The following is a 21,256-nucleotide window of genomic DNA, read 5'->3' on the forward strand; positions in this document are numbered from 1 at the left end:
GGATCAATGGATCAAATGCTTTGATTATTCAATAAAGAAACTACTTTGAGTGCGACCAAGTTTTTCCCCTCAGGCTGGTGGGTGTTCCCAGGGTAAAACTCTGTATTGCTTTCATCTTGTGTGTTTTAAAGCTTCTGTAATTGGATCTTCGTTTTTTGGTTCAAAAATTTAACATGCATTAGAGGAAGTGAGGTTGGGACACGGAAAGGGAACAAATGATTTTTGGATAAACTCCAGGATCCCTTGAAAGGGAAGGTAGTAGAATAGTAGGATGTGGGGATGTGGAATAGGGTAGATGGTTAGGAATTAAGGACAGGCTAGAAGTTTAAATGATCATTGAAAACTTGCAAACTCTTTGAACAAAGGAAATAGAAGGAATGAATGGGCTTTTGATAGAACTTGGTGAACTTCTATCTGGGACAAAAAATCTAGACTTGTAACTGATGAGTGGGTGATGTCTGGTAGTCAATTGAAACTGTAGAACTCAAAAAATAATACAAATAATGACCAAAACCTTCTTAGACTTGGATCGTTTTTGGAATTTTATAACTGTCAACATTTTTTAGTAAAATGGCTGACAACAAGAAACATAATTTAAAAGAACTTGACCTATGGACACCCATTTAATGATAGCGAGCTGTGCAATTATGAGTGTGGACTCATAAAAAAATTTGAAGACAGGGCTGTGCCATTTCAAATAAGTGTGGAGTGAATGCTTATTGGGTGTGGAAGAATTCTTTCTTAATGAAAAGACAAGAAAAATAATGTGACGTTTTTTGAGAAGGATAGTGCAGAAACTGTATGTAAAACATTTGAAACAAATATGAAGGCGTGTGATAACAGTTAGAGATTGAACTTCTTTTTAAAAGAAGATATTTCATTCGATATGATTGTGATGAGGTTAAAAAAACAAAAATAGGACTTTGATAAACAGAGAGACAAGCATGTGTATGAGTGCGTGCTGTGAGGTTAAAAATGTGTAACGGAAAACGGTTGACAGCGAAGGGAAGTTAACAAAATAAGGGTGTTGTGGCTGGATGCAACGTAGCTTCAAAAAATGGGGCCTATATGGTCTTGCGAGCTGGCTGGAGATGGTCTGATAATAGATACACAGAGATTGACTTAAGTCTGTGAGGATGCTTAACAGTGTATGTTATGTGCTATGAGAAAGGATGTGTGGTGTGTATTAAAGAAAAGAGGTGTTTAGAGTGAATTTTGAGAGGATATCTTAGTGCACTACTGAAAGCAGATTGAGAGGGGATCTCTGTTTGGATTATCTGCATTGAGACTGGAGATACGTTTCTGATAAGCTCTGAAGACTTTCTATGAGAAGATTTCATGAGCAGATACAGTGATATTTATCTATTGCAAGTGTGAACTCATTTATGTATTAGTGTATGTGTTGTAGCGTTTGAAGAATCTGCATAACTGTTCTCTATTTTGTGATAACAACCTCGTGGAAAAGTCATTGATCTGACTCAGCTTGGAAGAAATGGATCAAACACTTTGATTATTCAATAAAGTAACTACTTTGAGCGTGACTGAGTTTTTCCCCTCAGGCTGGAGGGTTTTCCCAGGGTAAAATTCTGTGTTGCTTTCATCTTGTGTGTTTTTTAGTTTCTGTAATTGGATCTTTGTTTTCTTGTTAAAAAATTTAACATGCATTAGAGGAAGTGAGGTTGGGCCATGGAAAGGGAACAAAGGATGTTTGGATAAACTCCAGAATCTCTTAAAAGGGAAAATAGAAAAGAAGTAGAATAAAAGGATGTGGGGATGTGGAATAGGGTAGAAGGTCAGAAATTGAGGGTAGGCAAGAGGTTTAAATGATGATTGAAAACTTGCAAACTCATCAAATGAAGAAAATAGAAGGAATGAATGAATTTCTATTTGGGACCAGAAGTCTAGTCATGATACTGATGAATAGGTGATGTATGTGGGGATGTGGAATAAGGGTAGAAGGTCAGGAATTGAGGACAGGCAAGAGGTTTAAATGATGATTGAAAACTGGCAAACTCATCAAATGAAGGAAATAAAAGGAATGAATGAATTTCTATTTGGGACCAAAAGTCTAGTCATTGTATTGATGAATAGGTGATGTCTGGTAGTCAATTGAAACTGTAAAACTCAAAAAATACTACAAACAGTGATCAAAATTAATTTTGAATTTTTATAACTATCAACATTTGTTAGTAAAAAGGCTGATAACGAGAAACATATATAAAAAAAATTGACCTAGGGACCCCCATATAAATCAGAAGAATGAAGCTTAATGCTCAAGGGAATTGGGATTCAAGCAACACTTTCAATTTTCCTATTGAGTCTGAACAAAAATAATAGGAAAGGATTTGTCTATGAAAACCTCATTCAATTTATAATTTGTTACTATTGTAATTTTGGTTATAATGCACAAGGGGATCGGGATTTGAGCAACTCTTTGAATTTTCCTATTGAATCTCGAAAAAAATTATAGGAAAAGGATTTGTCTATGAAAACCTCATTCATTAAAGCTTTGTTAGCATTGTATTCTTGGTCATTATTGCCATTCTTGGTTCGTAGAGTATTTGTGATCCTATTGATTGTAATGCTTCAATTATTCTTCAAGATTTTATGTACAAAAGGGCTATTGCTATTATTATTTTGGTTTTGAGCGACCAATCTTCCATTGGCATCATATGCTCTCCATTCCTTGTCAATTGTGGCTTGATTGATTGTCAAGGCACTTGCAAGAGCCTCATAGGATTCGTAAGAGAGTTTCTAGACCACGTCTCAAATGTCCTATTTAAAATATCCAAGAAGAGATTGAATAGTTCCTTTTGATCCATGTGCTATGTGCTTCTTGAGTAGAAAACTTGTCTCCATTCCATATAAGAAAAAATAAATAAAAAGTTTTACCCTTGGTTGGTACCCATTGTTAGTAGAGTGAATAAATCTTAAAGATACTTTAGTGTTCTTTGCCTGTAAGGACAATATTTTTAATGTTTTTTCTCCCTCAATACATACTAATTTTAGAGTTCAAAGTGATGTAGATCAATAAAGATTTTGAAGTGTTCTTTTCATTCTTTTGAGAATAATAAATACTTAAGAATGTTTAGGCTAAATTTATTGAGCAAAAAAAACTTGCATTGCTGCTATGTTGGCCCATTAGGACTATTGGGCTATGGTAGAGAATACCTGTTTGATCCTTGTTCACTTTCCAGCAAAAAAATGAGAAAACCTTCAAATGAACTTTTGTTTGTTTAAGGTTTTTATAGTTGAACAGTCGCTTAAAAATCAATTGATGCTGGGGTTTGATTTGGAATTGTTTTGGAAATGCTGCATTATGGGTAAAATCAAGGATGTTGAGGAGGTGTTTGGTGGAATTGGTTTGACAGGAAAATTACTGATAGATGATTGCATAGATGTCTCCTTGTAGATTCCAATTCTGGGATGTTTTGTACTGGTTTGAGCAGGTTGCATTTCCAATTCAGCAACTTAAATGTTTTAGGCAGAATTTGATAAGTGTGTAACAATACCCCAGCTTGTTTTTATTTTCATTCTTATTCTAGGGTTTTATTATTTTGTTTTTATTTTTTTATTTTTTTGTTAAGCTAGCTTCTAGGGTTTACATTCAATAATCTTCATTTTTTTAGTGCGGGTTTAAAATTCAGCTTTTGTTTGACATTTGGAATCAGGAAGCAAAAGAGTTGGCAAGACTAGGGACCTCTCGTGGAAGCGCGGAACCTTAGGGGGACAACAAGATTAGTGTGTAATTATTGTGGGATGAATAGGCACAAGGCATTAACTGCCTTAAATCTCATCTTGTGTTGATTCCTGGAAGAAATGTTTCACTTTGTGATAATATGGAGCTCATTGTTACATGAGAGGCTGATGTTCCTTTCTTCATAGGAGAGGAAAATAAAATATAAAAGAATGCTGCATTGATGGGAGCTGTTAAGGGTTCTTTTCTTGTGTTGTGGTTCTAATACTTGTGTTATTGTGTGAACTTAAAGATATTCTTCTCTAACAACTTTGGGCTGATGAGAAGGTTATGGATACTCTCAACACATTCATTAAGTCAAAATGGTCCCTGATGATGCCCTTAGAGACACAAATTTGGACGAGTTGCAAGGTTACAAAGCCACAGATGGGAGGTGGTTTTCGTCACTTCTAGAATGATTTTGCAACCAGATAATACACACACACATTCAATGTTCATTTGTTAACTAGGTCTTTAATAAGTTTTAATTCTTAGTCTATCTTTCAGTGTACTGTGCGATAAATTTTAGCCTTGTAGATTGTGGTGGGAATCTATGGGGCAAAAATACCTAATATTTAAAAGCTTGCCATCCAAACTTGGTCGTGGCCTTGAAACACTTTAGGGCTGAGTGCAATTGAAGCATAGTTGAGGCCATTCACACTAAGAAGCACAAAAAAGTTCCTCAGTTAACCTTGTTTCTGTGTGGTGCAGTCTTACCTACATACCAAAGAGGTGGAGGGGAGGGGGTCACATGAAAGCCATTCAAATTGGATTGTTCATGATTTGTAACCATCTTTTGTGTTGATGAGGTTGTTGATCTTGAGACAAGCAGAAAAATGGATGCAGATATAGCAACACTAGGAGGCAGAAGGTGACGCAGAGGCATCAGTTGGGGCTTCGTAAGATGTGGCTGTCTGTGGATGCCTGATGAAGGGATTCTTGAGTGAAATCAATATCTGTAATGTCCCTTATTGGGACCTTTCATAATTTTTTTTTTCTCCGATTGCAGACTAGTTGCATATATCTTTTTCCATATTTCTTCATGTCTGAATGATAATTTCTCAATGTTAGTTTTCTCTATATGTAGTTTTTCATTCTTAAGAGTCATGTCTTTTCATCAATAATAATTATATTGTATTAATAATATAATTACATTAACTGTATATATTATATTAATATTTTTGATCGATGTATATATTATTCTAATAATAATATAAATTATATCTCGTATTAATATTAATAATATTATTTTTAATAGTATTCCGTAATATATTTACTTTATATTTTATTAATCTAAATATAATAATATTTAATTTTCATATTTAAATAGTAATATATGATGCAATATTTTAGTATGATTATAATAAATCATAACTATATTGTTATTAATATTATTAGTTTATTGATTTATTATTTAACGATATTTTAATTATATGATTCTTATTTTGATGGGGATATCACAGTCCTCCCCTCTCAGATTTTGCTTGCTTTCAAGCAAAAAAATCATTTATACATAAGTTTTCTTGTAGAACCATCATAAAAAGCATATAGTTGGATGCAAGAAGATGTAAGGGATTTAGGGAGTATACGTTATGAAAACACAAAGCATACACATGAAAACACGAAGGAAACATATGAATGCATGAAAACACGAAGCAAAAAATATGTAGACACATAAGTCAAGAGTCTCCATAAGCAAAAAATGAGTCTTGATTAATGCTTTATAGTTCACTAGAGTCAAGAAGATGATTTACAAAATTTACTTCTTTGATAGAACCCTACAACTGCAAGTAATAAACAAGACGTGTATATACAAGATTCAAAGAAAATGTGTCATGATGAGCCAATCCCATACTAAGTCCAAGAGTGGAACTTTGGCCCCCTTGGCCTTGGTGGCGGTGTTTACGTATCCACACGAGGATGCTTGTTTTGTTTTGCTCTTATTATCATTCTTAGTCAAGAAGAATACTTAGGATGTAAATAGATTGTTTAGGCACCAAACTGAATGGTCTTCCTCAAGGTTTCTAGGAATCCAAACCCTTAATCCCATCTTGGGCAAGTCCTCAAGGCTTCTTAAATCCCATCTTCGACAAGCCCTCAAGGCTTCTTACAGGGACACTGATCCTTACCCATCTCAGAATAACCAATTGGTTGGATTTACACTAGCCACTCCTTGAATACACCTTTGTTCTCTCTCTTCAGGCTACCCTTATAGGTAAGTGATAAACTATACACGAATTGAAAAAGTCATGCTATTGTGATTATAATACTAAATTTGGAAGCATGTTGAGATGCAGTAGGGTGCTTATAACCAAGCATCAACAGCCTTCCTCAAGGTTTCTGTGGATCCAAGCCCTTAATCCCATCTTGAATAAGTCCTTAAGACAACTTTATCCCCATCTTGGACAAGTCCTCAAGGCATCTTGCAGGGATGCTGATCCTTACCCATCTTGGAATAACTAGTTGGCTGGGTTAAACAGGCTCGTACTGAATTTCAATTCATACTTTCTAGTTCAATATCATAATGAGCATGGTGCCAGTGACATAACATAGATGATAGTAGTTAGGGAGAGTACTTACCTTAGTGAACTTTAAGTCCAATTTCTTAATAGGAAGATTCACCTTGCTGTTGTAGATGTGATTGTGCCAGATGTAAGAGTCAGTGTTTAATCTCTTAACGGCTTATATGCTGTTTACCAGTTATCTGCTGCAACAGCCTGTTTTAAGCCTTTGTTCTGCAATAACTTCTCAAATATGATTCAAAGTGCTCTCTATATTCAACTAAATGGTCTTAGTCAAATCTGCAATCTTCCAAGTATGACACAGCTACAGTAATCTGATGGGTACATAAATTTCTTAAAACACTGGTTCAGACCCAAACGTCAGGTTTATTAACTTGGGCAATCACAGCCCCTCTAAAAAGCCATGATAAGTCTCAGACTTTAATAGCTTGAATAATAGTACATCCTTGGCTTTGGCAGAAAGAAAGCACCCGGCTATTACATAATGCAATATGCAGCTCTACATTCATTCCACTGTTCTTGTATGGTTTGAAAATATTTATTTTATTTAAATAATGCTCAAGGCAGCTCTTCAGTTGACACCACCTTCTGTTTACAACCTTTAAACACCTCACAGTGAAGGCTTACCGATGTGCATATCTCAATACTGCAGCATTCATGGAAATGTCTAGTCCAAAAAACCCACGTGTTGTTTCAGAATGACTCTGTGCTGAGTAACAAGAAAACACATGATGGCTCCATAAAAAATGCCCCAAGCGACTCCAATATGCTCATTCTTCCTTTTTTGTGTTGGGATGTCAAGAATGACATTCAACCCACAGACTTGTTTGTTTGAAGATTTTTCCTAAAACTTTATCTGAAGCTTGACATCTGGTTAATGAACTCATGGAAATATCATAGACTGAAAAGATACGTATTCCACAATCCTTGGCAGCTGTAGTTGAAATTCCTGGCAGCTCTAGTTGAAATTCCTCAGTGTTAACAATTTCAGACCAATGTATGCACGAAAGGATTGGACATTTTCTTTCTAGCACAATAGGAATAAATTCCACCATCTTTCAATTTCCCCTGGTTTCCTTCTTAAACTTTAATAATGACAAATGCTCGCAGCTCTGAAAGATACCGATTCCGCCTAGAATGAGCTTTCTCACTATCATGCCACTCTTTTTACCCAACAAATATTTGTCCCCTGCTATATATGTTCCTTGGAAAAAGCTCGGTTCAGATTAATGTTTTATGGCAAAGTTTGCAATATAGTCTAGAACAAGAAATCATTTGGTTGCCTTTTTTAAATGTTCAAACATTAGTCCAACAGTTTGATAGATCTTGCGAAACCCAAATATTAAAGAAACAACTTCCCCCAACTATAGTCTCAACAAATATGTCTGATATCTAATAATGCCTCCAATAATAGTCAAGCCTATATAATTTTCCACAATATAACATGCCTACTTAATATACGAGGAGTCTTCATACGGAATTCATTCCACACAAAACATGTTATTATCGAATGTTTCAAATCAAAATATGCCACAAATATCAAATTCGTCGACCAAGGAATTAAATTATAACAAAAATGATGCTAGCTCACATTAATGTCTCCACAATTATTGATATTTCCACAGTAGAATTAGATTGAAATTTTTTACTGCTCAACTTGGCAGTTGTTATATTTCCACAGTAATTTGCCACATTCGAAAAATTTGAGATCAACCTGAAATTAAATCTCTTTTGTAGTAGAATATAAATCCAACCAGAGAATGGAGCTGCGCTGCATTATTTTTTTACAAAACCTCACAGGCTGGCAGTGTACACCACTCTGATACCAATTGTAATGTCCCTTATTGTGATCTTTAATAATTTATTTATATCTCAATTGCAGACTAGTTGCATATTTTTTTTTCCATATTTCTCCATATCTAAATGATAAATTTTCAATGTTAATTTTCTCTCTATATTTTTTTTGATTCTTAGAGTCATGTCCTTTCATTAATAGTAATTATATTATATTAATAACTTAATTATATTAATTATATATATTACATTAATTACATATATTATATTAATAATAATATAAATTATATTTCTTATTAATATTAATAATATTATTTTTAATACTATTGCATAATACATTTTCTCTATATATTATTAATCTAAATATAAAATATTTAATTTTAATATTTTAATAGTAATATATTATGCAATATTATAGGATGATTGTAATAAATGATAACTATCTCATTATATATATCATTATTATTTTATTGATTTATTATTTAACCATATTTTAATTATATGATTCTTATTTTGACGGGGATATCACGATATCTTTCACTTCGAGGGTAGCCACATAGCTGCTTAGATATTTTAGTAATATAAGAAATTTGTAAAATGTTGATATGAAACAATGATGTGTATTCAATTTTTTGATTGGTGAACGACTGAAAATCTATTTATCGGTTCTCTAAATTCACATTCTCCACAGGCTTCAGAAGTGTTTTGTAAATGTGTGTTTTTGTATGTTAATTTTTTCTATGTTAGAGTCTGAATCGTATTTGAGTCTGCAGAGTTTTTGCTGAGTTAGTGAGTCAAATTTGGGTCTGCTGAAATTTTGAACTACACAGTTAATTTTGACCTTGGTGTGTAGCAATTTGACAATTTGGCAAAGGTGATTTGGCAATTCTGAATTTTCAGCCATACAAGCCATTTGTCTTTCAATATCAAAACGACAAGAAGTTTGCCCCGAATATATTGCCCTTCAGAAAGTGTTTCAACAACTGCATCTGCACCTACACATCCAGCTTTTCATCTGTCATTTTTGAAGAAGGTTATTGTAGAAATATTTCTAGTTCAGATAGAGTCTTTGAAGTCGAATGAAGAAGGATCATTTCAGAAGTAGATGAATATAAGTCTCTATAAACAGTAACTAATTGCATAATAAATAACAGTAGTCTTGGCTACGACTAAGCTCAGAACATACTGTTTATGTTGAGAAGTGAAGGCCAACAAACATAATATTTCTTCCCTCCAATTGTGACTTTTCGTTTTCAAAGACCCTTCATTATGTTATAATATTGGAGCCTATATATTTGCTGCTCCTGCTCATTTGTAAACAACTTTTAATACATTAATCTAATACTCTGCAGTCTGGACGTAGCCACTATTGTGGTGAACTAGGATAAATCTGGTGTTGAGTATTTTTTGTTTATTTGTTTTGCATCTGCTATTATTCCTTTGCATTTAAATCCTTTCAATTGGTATCAGAGTGACTGGAAATCAGTGTTGAATTTCCAGAAAGATGGAGGATGCGAAAGTGGAGAAATTCACAGGCAAGAACTTCAGCCTGTGGAAAGTGTGGATGCACTCTTTGCTGGTTAAGCAAGACTTATCAGTCGCAATCGAAGGAAAGTCTAAGAAACCAGCTGCAATGTCAAATGAAGATTGGGAAAAGACTAATGAGAAGGCGATGGCATCAACTTTTCTCTCGCTATCGCAAAATGTCTTGTTCAATGTCTCAAACGAAAAGACAATGAAAGAAGTTTGTTCTTTTGGGACAAACTTCAAAGTATGTACCAAATGGTGTCAGCTGCAAATAAAATCTTCATCATGAAGAAGCTCTACAAACTGAAAATGAAGGAAGGGACTGCGATGTTAGTGAACAGATTGTCTTTTCCGATCAAACAATAATTTAATCTATACCCAGGGAATGGAAAATCCAAAAATATTCACAACAGTTGGGAAAACCTCATATTATTTGTTTTCCCTCTGCATTTATAGGTACAGCTCCCTTTTGTAAAATTTGTCAATGGACTCAAAGAAATTAACAATAATGAAATGCACACTTTTTACCAGAAAGCGCATAAGGAACTCTCACGTACTCTTAGGTACTGAGGTAAAAATCCACATGTTTGTTTACAGAAATGATATGAAAAGCCCAAAGTCTCTTCATCAGCAACAATCTAACTGCAAACTAAATACCGTTATAGTTCAAACTAACTGTGCAAGAAAATAAAGAGCATAAACTACGAGGGAAATAGCAGCAGATATTGCATACACCTGATTATCAAAGTTCACAAAGTAACAATGATCAAATTTGCTTCAGACACCAAGTTTCAAAGCACAGTAGAAGGTGACACACACACACACACACACACACACACACACATATACATTCAAAAACTTTCTTCAGCACCAAGTCTTTTGAAAAACATTGACATATATATTCTGTCTGTCTATCGTTATTTCATTCTAATTAACTTCATACAAAATTCACTTTATCAAAGTATATTCTAGCTTTCTAATCTCTAACCCTTAACTAGTTAAAATGCTCCAACATTTATAGTTTTTACATATCTGAAAAGGCCTCCATTAAAGCCCAGCCTTTCAGTTAAAACAATTACAAACAGTAAAGACAGTTTTTTTTGAAATAGTTGCAAAGACAAAAAGAAAGTAACTGATTTGATTAACTTTCATTGCCAGTTTTCTCTTCGTCAGCCATGGTTTGTTTCACTAGCTTCTAGCTCCTGAAGGCGTTCATGAATTCTTGCATTGCATGGGAGTAAGGGTTCTTCAAACTCAACAACTTGGATTTGTAAGCATCTTTTTGCCATTTGAACTCCTTAATCCTTTGACTTTGCCACGGCATGAGATTCCTGTTTAAATATAGCATAGACTCGATATTTGCCAGCGTAGTGAAATCACTAGCTGTAGGTGTGTCGTTGTCTTTGATTTTCATTATTGCATCATTGAAGCTTTTTGTCAACACCTCCGAGTCCATATTACCATCCTCGAATTGTGGGATCCCATGGGGTTTACAACATTCATATCCTTCAGGAGTTCTTTATGCATCTTGGCAATTCCAGTTTTGATTGATTGCATTTCTTCAATGGCTTCTTTGTAGATAGACTCCTTCCAGCCCATATTGCTTTTTAGGATGAATATCATGCATGAATCCACAGTCTTCAAAGGATTTTCACCAAGAAATTTTAGCACTCCATATTTCTCAACTTCATTAACCTAGAACACGACAGCTTGACATTGATTTCAATCGGTGCCCATCCTGGTACGAGGGTTTGAATTTCATCCAATAGTGTTTCTCCCTCAGTGCATGTAGTAGTGAAATCCAAAATAAATTTACTGCCTTCTTTGATTATGGAAGCTACCCAGTCTTGCACTGCATTTGAGAGTAGTTTTCCTTTCTGTATTTGTATAACTAGTTGCTGGCTATTTGCGGAATTAGGATCAAAGGATCGTGGGGTCTGAACCACTGGAAGAGCACCGAGATTCATTAATGAATCTATATAGGCGGCCATGGTAATCACCAATGCCTTGAGTTCTCTCTTTTCTTTACCATCCTTTTCCGATTGGGTCAGCATATGATCCGCGGAGAAGTTGAAAAAGCGGTTACCTGTGTCCCTGTTAATGGTTCCTAATTCCACAGTGGTGACTTTAAGGCCTTCAGTATCGATCTCCTCGGATTCATTCTTCTGTTTATATGTGGCTACTTCCACTGTTATTTTCTCGGTTATGGAGTCCTTGATCAGATGAGCATCACTTTTTAATTTCTTGATCTTAGAGCCGTGGGCTGCATATTTGGTGACAATGTCCTTTACTGGTGTGGACATAGGTTGTAGGTTCCTCTTCTTGCTGACTGAATTGGACAACCAGGATGGGATAACAGGAGTAGCGGAGATTTCCTAGGCTTCTTTGGTAGGAGTCATGAACTTGGGCTGGTCTGACCTAGGAGCTTCAATTAGCTACACATCACCATCGAGGTTATCTGAAAAACTAAGTCCATCACCTAGACTTTGTTCTTGAGCCATTGTCTTTTCTTTTAGAATCTCCTACTGCATAAGTGCCTCGGACTTGGTTTTAGACCTAGTTCTAGGAGCCGTGTTTCATGCAAGAGATGGCGTTCTTTTCTGCCGGTTAGGAGTCGATGAACCACCTGCAACAGGAGACGAAACTAGAATGTCAGAAGTTAGTGGTTCAGAAAAAGAAATCTTTTTTGGGGATTTTCTAGTTGGTTGTTCATTGACTGTCCTCGTGCTTCTTCTTAGCCAGTTGTCTGTGTGAGTGAGGATGGACCTGGTTCTCAAATTTATATGCTCTTCTTCTAGGTTGCAATCCACTTCTAATTGTTTTGACTTGCTTCTTCCCATCTTGGTTCGACAATGTCTGAACCATCTTCGACCACTCCTTCCAATTGAAACTTCAGTTTGAGGGAACTGATTTGTTGAAGTGTTAATTTCAAATGGTCTCTTCTCAACACTTCCTCTTCATTTTTGCAATCCTGCCACAAATCCTCCAGATATGGAATTGTGGATGGTTGCCCTTTTAAACCAAGAACTTGAGCTGCAAATCCCTTGCTATTGAAATCCCTCCTTCCCTGATAGGATCCAAAATTAAAACCAAGCAAATTGCTTCCAATGACGGAGGCGTTAATCATGCTATTGCAGGTTAAATGGCCAAGTTTGATAGGGAAAACTGGTTCCTAGTTCTCTTAAGATAGGTTATCTTTAATCACTAAGAACAATTGCCTGCAAACCTCGGCTAGGACAAAACGATCAAGTGCGTAGCGAGGCAGTTTTGCCGGTTCTTCTTCAAACTCGCCTACCCTCAAATAGGTGAATTTAGGAAACTAGATAAAATAGCTCCCGTAGGTTTGAATTAACCTTTGGGCTTCCAAGGATAACCTTGGCATTGGTGCCTTCTTTAAGCTCACATGCACACTTTCTATTAGCACATCATGCACTTTCCTAAAATCTTCTAACACCTTGTCCCTTTGAAGTAGAGGGCAATATTGGCAAACGGTTATATCTTCACTCTAGGTTTCATGTAGGAGGGAGGTAATATTACTGACACAAGTGATGCAATAAGTCAGATAAGAAGCCGTGTAGAAATTCTCTCTAGATTATTTAGCATGCTTGAGCTGACTCCTTAATGAAGTAGCAATTACCTCAGCCCAATCTAACAACTGTTGTCCTCTTGGAATAATTTCTATATAGCGATACATCCATTCTTCAAAAAGAAAAACATCAACTGAACCTTTAACTCGATGTAATAGAACCATGAGGTCATGAATATGGGGTTTCATATGGTCTTTAGTGACTATTTTGGGTAGTCTTGAACCACCTTCGCAATTGGTTTCTATCCACTTCCTAGCTAGGATGCTACAGTATTTACTTGGGTTCTCCTGATATTCGACCACAGACTGGGTAGGGGTAAATGCAGCAAAGGTACATTTAGGTTAACGCAAGACTGAGGAAATGGTTTCTCTTGAAATAGCTAACACAGGTTCTCCATCCTTGTTCAGAATGCTTTTAGTCCTTACGCCATAGTGATCAATACAAAATTGAAGTAATTCAGGACTCAACAGAGCAGAGGGAAAAGCCGCAGCTTCAGTTAGACCGCTGGTTAGGATTTCTAAACAACCATTTGTGTCATTGGCCTGCTTAAGAAAATTAGCTTACAACTTTTCGACCTTGACACCCTCCAAATTAGTATCACAAATGACAGGTTTTTAAATTCTAAACTTGAAACATTCCCGAAGAAATGCAAAACTGACTTCATTTCAAACAAGATCAATAAAGTCCAATATGGATTCTTTCTTTGAAATGCACACAAGAGGATAGAACAAAGGGAGGGGTTTTCTTTACTCTCCCTTGTAGTTCACTGAGAAAAATCAGACCCTTTTCCTTCTTTTTCTGCCTCTCCTTCCTCAATTCATTCTTTCACATGACAAACAAAAATAAATAATTTATGTTCTTTTAAAAGGAAGGGAGAACATATAGGTAGAAGTACGGCCTCATAATGAGGCATTCATGGCAAATTAGTTGCGGCCAGATTCGCATGTTGGAAAACCCATGGCAAGACCCCTTCATTTAATCACTTTCCTTTGCGGCCATCCTTGCAATGATTACCATCATCTTACACACGATCTATTTTTTGGGTGAAAGATTTCTCTTTCTAAGTCATGATTACAATTTCCCTCATGTTTGAGATTAAAGCACGACCCCAAATTATTACCTTCTAACATATTAATTAATGCCTTGAGAACTGTGAACCTTCAGGAAAACATAACCACTCTTTGCCTAAAAATCTTCAATGATAGAACCATTTCGAACTGCTTTGAACTAGGCTTCAAAGGGGTTTGAAGTGGTTTGAAAGAAGAGCTTTACAATACTTAGCGGGTCCCACCTACAAGAAAACGGTCTGGTATAAAATCCTTTGATTGAACTACTTTGAATTGCTTCGAACAGAGGTTCAAAGGGGTTCAAAGAAGTTTAAAGACGTGAGAGATTGCGACGGATAACACAAGGCAAATTCTCATATGCGAGGTTTGATGGTATCTAAGGCATGGGAGACTGAGGAAGACTTGTTTCAACAAATAACTTGCAAATTCCGAGGTAGAATAGAGAAAAGTCAAAATAAAAGGTGACTCAAAATAAGGCTAATAGATGTCAAATCATATAAATCATTTGAACACTCAACTATGTCAAGCAACCTCGGTTGGTATGACTCATATGATGATGCCAAAGCCATCATCTTGTTATGTTCCTTCCCTGATAGTTGAGATCCAGTAGTTACAGCAGTAAGCACTTCAAACTCCACAAAGACAAAGCTGGCCTACGATGAAGTAGTTTCCACCTTACTAAGTGAAGACATGAGAAGAGGTAACAAAGGCTCCTTATTTGGTGATGCTCTCACCATGGTCAGGATCGAGCGAAGGGGAAGAAGCCATCATGAGGTAATAACCATTACAATCAAAGGAAATCTAGATCACCCAATCGATCAAGGTCAAGAGGTAGGAATGGAGAGTGCTGGTTTTGTGGTAAGCTTGGCCACACAAAGAGAAATTGTCGGACTTACAAGAAAGCACAAGAAAAAGTGAGAAATATTGAAGAAAATACAGCCTATGAGCAAGATGAAACTGTTTTAATTCTTTCTACAAGTGACTCAAAATCAGATTCTTGGGTGATAGATTCTGGAGCCTCCTTCCATGCCACTTCATGTATGGATTGTTTCACAAATTACCATGAAGCACAATTTGGAGAGGTATTTCTTGGAGACAACAAATCTTTCGAAATAGCTGGCAAAAGTGACATTTTGTTACAGCTGGAAGACGAAGGACAATGGTTGTTAAAAGATGTTTGCCATGTTCCCAAGTTAAGGCGAAATCTGATTTCTGTTAGTCAGCTTTTTGCACAAGGATATCATCCATCCTTACATCCAGATACTTGGAAAGTCACAAAGGGTTCGAGGATCATTGCCAAGGGAAATAAAGTTGATAATCTTTATCTTTGTGAAAAGCCTACCGAAGTAGGGCCTGTTATGACAGTCGTGGGCAGCGATGCGGCACTTTGGCATTAAAGACTACGCCACAGGAGCAAAAAGGGCCTTGAGGTATGCTCAAAAGGGATCAACTACCGGGTCTCCAATCAGCGAACTTGGAGTTTTGTGAACATTGCCTTTACGGAAAGCAAAAGCAGGTTAGCTTCTTGAAAGATGGACATGACATGAAGGCAAAACCATTGGAACTTGTACACTCGGATGTCTTTGGTCCTATCGAGGTAAGTTCTCTAGGAGGTGCAAAGTTTTTTGTTACTTTCCTTGATGATTGTACTAGGAAAGTATGGATATATATTATGGCCAATAAATCTGAAGTATTTTCTGAGTTCAAAGTTTTCAAAGCTCTTTTTGAAAACCAAAGAGGTCACAAGATTAAATGCTTGAAAACGGATAATGGAAGTGAGTTTTGTTTGCTGGAGTTTGACAATTATTGTGAAGATAATGGTATTCGTAGGGTGAAAATTGTCCCCTACATTCCTCAAGAAAATGGGGCAGTGGAAAGACTCAACAAGACTATATTGGAGAAAGCTTGGTGTATGCTTTCAAATGCAGGTTTGGGAAAAGAATTCTTGGCTGAGGCATCTAATACAGCCGTATATCTGATTAATCGGAGTCCTTCTTCAAGGTTGAACTTCGGAATTCCGGAAGAGGATTGGCAAGGAAGACGAGTTTCATACTCTCATCTTCGGGTCTTTGGGTGTGAAGCCTATGTACATGTGCCCAAAGAAAAAAGGACTAAGCTGGATTTTAAATCACAAAAGGGCATCTTCATTGGTTATGGAGAGGACCAATTTGGATTCAGAATTTGGGATTTAGTGGAGAAGAAGGTTGTTTGAAGTAAAGACATTGTTTTCAATGAGAAAACATTCCCTGCGTTGCATACACAAGACATATCAGAAAAGAAATTTGTGCCAATCTCTGCACAAAATAATATTGGAACAAGCCTACAACCAGCTCCTAATACAATCTCATACAATCCCATCTCTGTTTTAGCTCCAATTCCGTCTCTGACTCAATCTGTTGAGTCTGATAACACTGGCAGCAACAATGAAGCAAACCAGTCAGCGCATACACAAGAAAATGATGGCACTATGAATAACAATGATATGATTAACATGGACAAAAATCCAAACAGTTGTTTTGCTGATTCTATTGGAAGAAATAATCTATTTTCCCACGGTGAATGTGCAAATCATAGTTTTCTTGATCAAAGAACTCACAGACTGCAGGGCACTTATACACCTATTGATTGCTCAGACCGTAGTGTTGAAGGAATGGTAATAAAAGATCCTCAGCAATATGGCTTGGGACTTGGCAGGTTATGGAGCACTCCCTCTCCTAACAATATCTCCAATCTCCCCTGCGACAATATCCAGGGCCCGTGCTCTGTTTCACACGGTCAGAATCCAAATAACTCTGCACAATATGGAACATTGGGCACAGATGTCAATCGATCTCAACAGGAGTTTTCACAGGATCTATGTAATACATTCCCCTTGCAGAAATTCTCCTGTCCAAGGGACTTCATCGGTGAGCAGTCAAACACAAATTGAATGGAATTCGATGACATTGAAAGACTCAACCGCTAGCTCCCTCATGAGTTTGGGACGTCCAACATGAGAGACACAGACGCAAACAGAAATATCATGACCACCAGCCAAGGCTCCTCGTTTCCAAATGAAACTCTGTCAAAAGGAACTGTAATTCATTGCATTACAATCCATGCTCCTTGGATGTAAGGGGAAACCGAAATACAGAGCCCACCAATCCAACTGCTATCAATGGCCAAAGTCCCATGCACAAGTCTTATACCAATTTGTTCTCCAGCAGTAGAGGGGGTATTCAAAATTTGAATCAACGAACTAGAGTAACTGGTTCACCATTTGAATTAGTTCAAACAGAGAACACGGAGCCCCCAATGAGAAGGTCCACTAGAGAAAGGAGAATGCCAGCTAAATACTCCAATTATGAGTTATTGTTCGCTGAAGAGGCAGAGCCTTCTTTACTAGTTTCTGAATTTGCAGAACCAACAACATATAAATCTGCACTCAAAGATGTAAACAGTGATAAATGGCAATTGGCAATGGATGATGAAATGGATTCTTTAATCAAGAATCGGACTTGGGATTTAGTCTCCCTTCCACCAAATCAAAAACCACTTAGAAACAAGTGGGTAGACCGACTGAAAGAGGAAGCGGAAGGCAAAAAACGCTTCAAAGCAAGATTGGTGGTAAAGGGGTTTGATCAAAAGAAAAGGGGATAGATTTCAATGAAATCTTCTCACCGGTTGTTAAAATGACAACCATTCGAACTGTTTTGGGATTAGCAGCAGCGTGGGATCTTGAGTTGGAACAACTTGATGTGAAGACCGCATTCCTACATGGTGATGTAGATGAAGAGTTATATATGGAGCAGAGGGACAAGAGCACCTTTATTGCAGATTTTATCGAAGCTTGTATCGCCTCAAACAAGCCCCAAGATAGTGGCATATAAAAGACATAATATTATGGCATTTAAATCCTTTCAGTTTAAGCCTTTATGCACACGGACGTTTTCTCCTCTGCTGGTTGTGCTCTATACACTATTCAATTTTTTTAGACTTTTCCATCATAAGGTTAATGACATGGCCTCTTCGAGTATTGTTGGATCATTCAATGCAACTGCTTGGTGCTATTTGAGAAGTTGAGGTGGCATATTTGATTTACTTCATGCTATGCATAGGCTAATTGTGATCCCTTACGTTGCCTCTTAATCTTAGTTTTAACCATCGCCTAAATGTGCATAAAATCATAAAATGTTATTGTGGAGTAATCATTTGTCTGCTGTGTTCTTACTAATCTAAATTTTGATGGTTTAGTTTACTTTGAGTTTTGCATTTTCCTTGAAGCTATGTTCCATGGTGTTTTGTGACAAGGACAGGGGATGGGAGGGGAAGCATATCTGGGACATCTCCTTGAGGGCCATTTTTAGGGGATGGTAAAATACAAATTGCTTCATGTGTGTGCGTGCATATCTATATATATATATACATAGAGAGAGAGAGAGAGAGAGAGAGAGAGAGAGAGAGAGAGAGAGAGATGGAGATGGACAGCAGTAAGCCAGTTTCCTAAAGCACTGGAGTATCATTTCAAGGGGCTATATATATATATGTAAAATAGAGAGTGAGGGAAAGAGAGCTGGACATCAGTAAGCCAATTTCCTAAAGCGTTAGAGTATTATTTCAAGCGGTTTCAACACTGATAATGCAAGTTTCATATCTGTCATTTGACCATATTCAACCCATTTTTCCAGAGGTTCTTCGCTAGCTGTAAGTGCACGTGTGTTGGGAGTCTTTGTAGGTGTTTTCCACAGATTTACATGAAGCTAAATACAATCTCCTATGGTTGTAGCAGGCTGTAGTAGGTTCCCCTTGCAAGTCTGCCCATTGTTACTGTTCATTGAACTTTTGCATGATATGCATCGAATCTCTTTTAGTAAAGAGGAATGCATTGAACATGCAATTTGCAGCATTATTTGTTGAACAATGAATTAGCAAGAAACATTATGAAAGCAGAATAATTTCATATGCATGTTCTTATTTAGACAAAAATGTGAAATACTAAAAAAAACAAAAAAAACAGGCTGATTATTAAAGATTAATAGAATATCAATACAGAATAGTTGATAAAGTGCACCAGACAGACACAGAAACCAACCATTTCATTGGATTTGATGATGAAGAAGTTAATGCGATTGCAGAGCCTTTCTCAGTTTCCAACCTTTGTGCAAATTCTGAGCACCTATGGACTAGCAAATAAACAGAAAACAAAAAAGTTCAAACAAAAAACAAAAGCTTTATTTTGTTTCTTTATTTTGGCCTAAGTGTCCTAAGCTGCGATGGGGACGACAGGGGATCCCCAAAATGCTAGCGAACATTTCGGCCATTTCCTGCCAATTCATAGGCAGTGGGGGCATCATCTTGACGTCCTGCCGTTGGCAAGACAGCTAAGGGACAGGGATGCCTGCCTTCAAGGTAGGGGATATGTCACCATGTATCCCTGGTTTGAGGGCCGCCATTCTTGTGCTGGTCCTTAAACTAATACGAAAGGAATGTTGCCTCGCTATGGAACTTCACACAGGACTTAACTGAAACAGGTGTCACATAGCAATGGGTTCCTACTATAGAGTGGTTGATGATGTTTGAGTTGTTGATTTAATTATTTATGCAGCGTATTTTTTGTTACAAACTTTGAAATGACGAGACAAATAGCAGCAGTGAACTCCCTGAATGCATCCAATTTTCCACGGACCCTGAAACTTTCCTTGCATAACCACAAACTAAATTTCACATTGCGTCTTCTGAATAACTGCATGGTTGACTGCATGCTTGTTGCAAGTATGTGGCATATATCCATGTTATAAGAAATATTTATTAAGTAGACATTAGAAGCATGCGAGTGCTTAGGAGAGCTTGTGGCACTTACAGAAGGAAAACGATTTCAATAATTTAAAAGCTTTCAATTCACATGCAAACTTCTTTCCATATTTTGAAAAAAATTGTGGTTTAAATTTTTATTGTAACCCCACTTATCTTCGGCTGTAGGTAGGTTGGTACAGATTCATTTTCTTGTGATGGTGGTCATGTGGCCAAATCCCAAGGGTGCAAATTATGAACAATACAAAAGTTATAGAATTTCTATGCTTTATCAGTGTCTAGTGTTAGAAAAGTAAGCACTGTACTTTGCAAAATCAATGTTTTGGACCACTTTAGTGGCATCATGAGGAGAAAAGATGTGAGCTTTCTTTTGTTAGAGGAATAATCACAAACACATAAGCCAAGCATAAAGAGTAGTCTCTCCTAAAATCATGAAATGGGGAATGTTGCTTTTGCATTTACTCAGTAAGTGACTTATAACTCAAACCTGGGTCATGCTTTTATCATTTATGCATACCAAATTACCAATCATCTTGCCTCTGGAACCCATGTAGCATTGCATACAATGCTCCCAATTAACCAGCTGGAATACACCAGTTCAACTGAAGTGAGTATGGTCGGGTAGATTTTTTTTCTTATTCCAAATGATCTTAACATGGTTTTACAAATAATCTTATTATTGATCATGGATCAATGAGTTTGACTTATGCTTATAACCATATCATTATTTAAAAATACATTGCAAAAAAAAGGAGGGAGAGGGGAAGAGGCGTTTCTGTCTAAAAACAAGAAAATAAAATATATAGAGGCATGGAGAGGGAAAATTCATTAAGTTGTAGGCAATGGTTGCAATGTAGTCTACTAGTCAATTACAGCACGACAGTGAGGGTCCATAATACACATGATAAAAGTTGCATGTTTCTCATCTACAGTCTAGGGTGTGGTTGCCCCCGTCTTTCAGCCACTAGCACAAGTATAAGCTAAGATTTGACGGTGACATGGTCATGTTGACCTGCTACTAGGTGTATGTGATGTGAAGCTTACATGACATGTACAAGTTATGTGTATTGTCTGTGATGCATGGCAGGCACACCAGATGATGGATGTGTTTTCTAATGTTTAATCAAACATAATGACAACATCCACATCTGACCTTAATGGATAACCTCTGTGTTGTCTTCAATAATGGAGGCGGAGCACATGAAACACCGAACAAAAAAGTGATAGATGCAA

The 21,256-nt window shown here is 36.7% G+C and overlaps 1 protein-coding gene across 2 annotated transcripts in view; it reads left to right on the forward strand.

Moving 5' to 3' along the window:
• The window catches only part of LOC149567668 (uncharacterized), a 36,557-nt gene that overhangs the window by 10,860 nt on the left and 4,441 nt on the right, over window positions 1-21,256 (forward strand). The window contains exon 2 of one of the 2 annotated variants that reach the window (XM_089820924.1): window positions 9,553-10,113. The exons of the other annotated variant lie outside the window; for it this stretch is intronic. Within the exon in view, the coding sequence (XP_089677050.1) occupies window positions 9,553-9,791 (239 nt within the window). The 3' untranslated portion in view covers window positions 9,792-10,113. Of the gene's footprint in view, window positions 1-9,552; window positions 10,114-21,256 lie in introns of those variants that run through there. 2 annotated transcript variants of the gene reach the window in all.

Source organism: Cupressus sempervirens, chromosome 3, assembly GCF_028749045.1.
Source record: "Cupressus sempervirens isolate cs-2001-9-10 chromosome 3, ASM2874904v1, whole genome shotgun sequence".
Taxonomy (NCBI): Eukaryota; Viridiplantae; Streptophyta; class Pinopsida; order Cupressales; family Cupressaceae; genus Cupressus; species Cupressus sempervirens.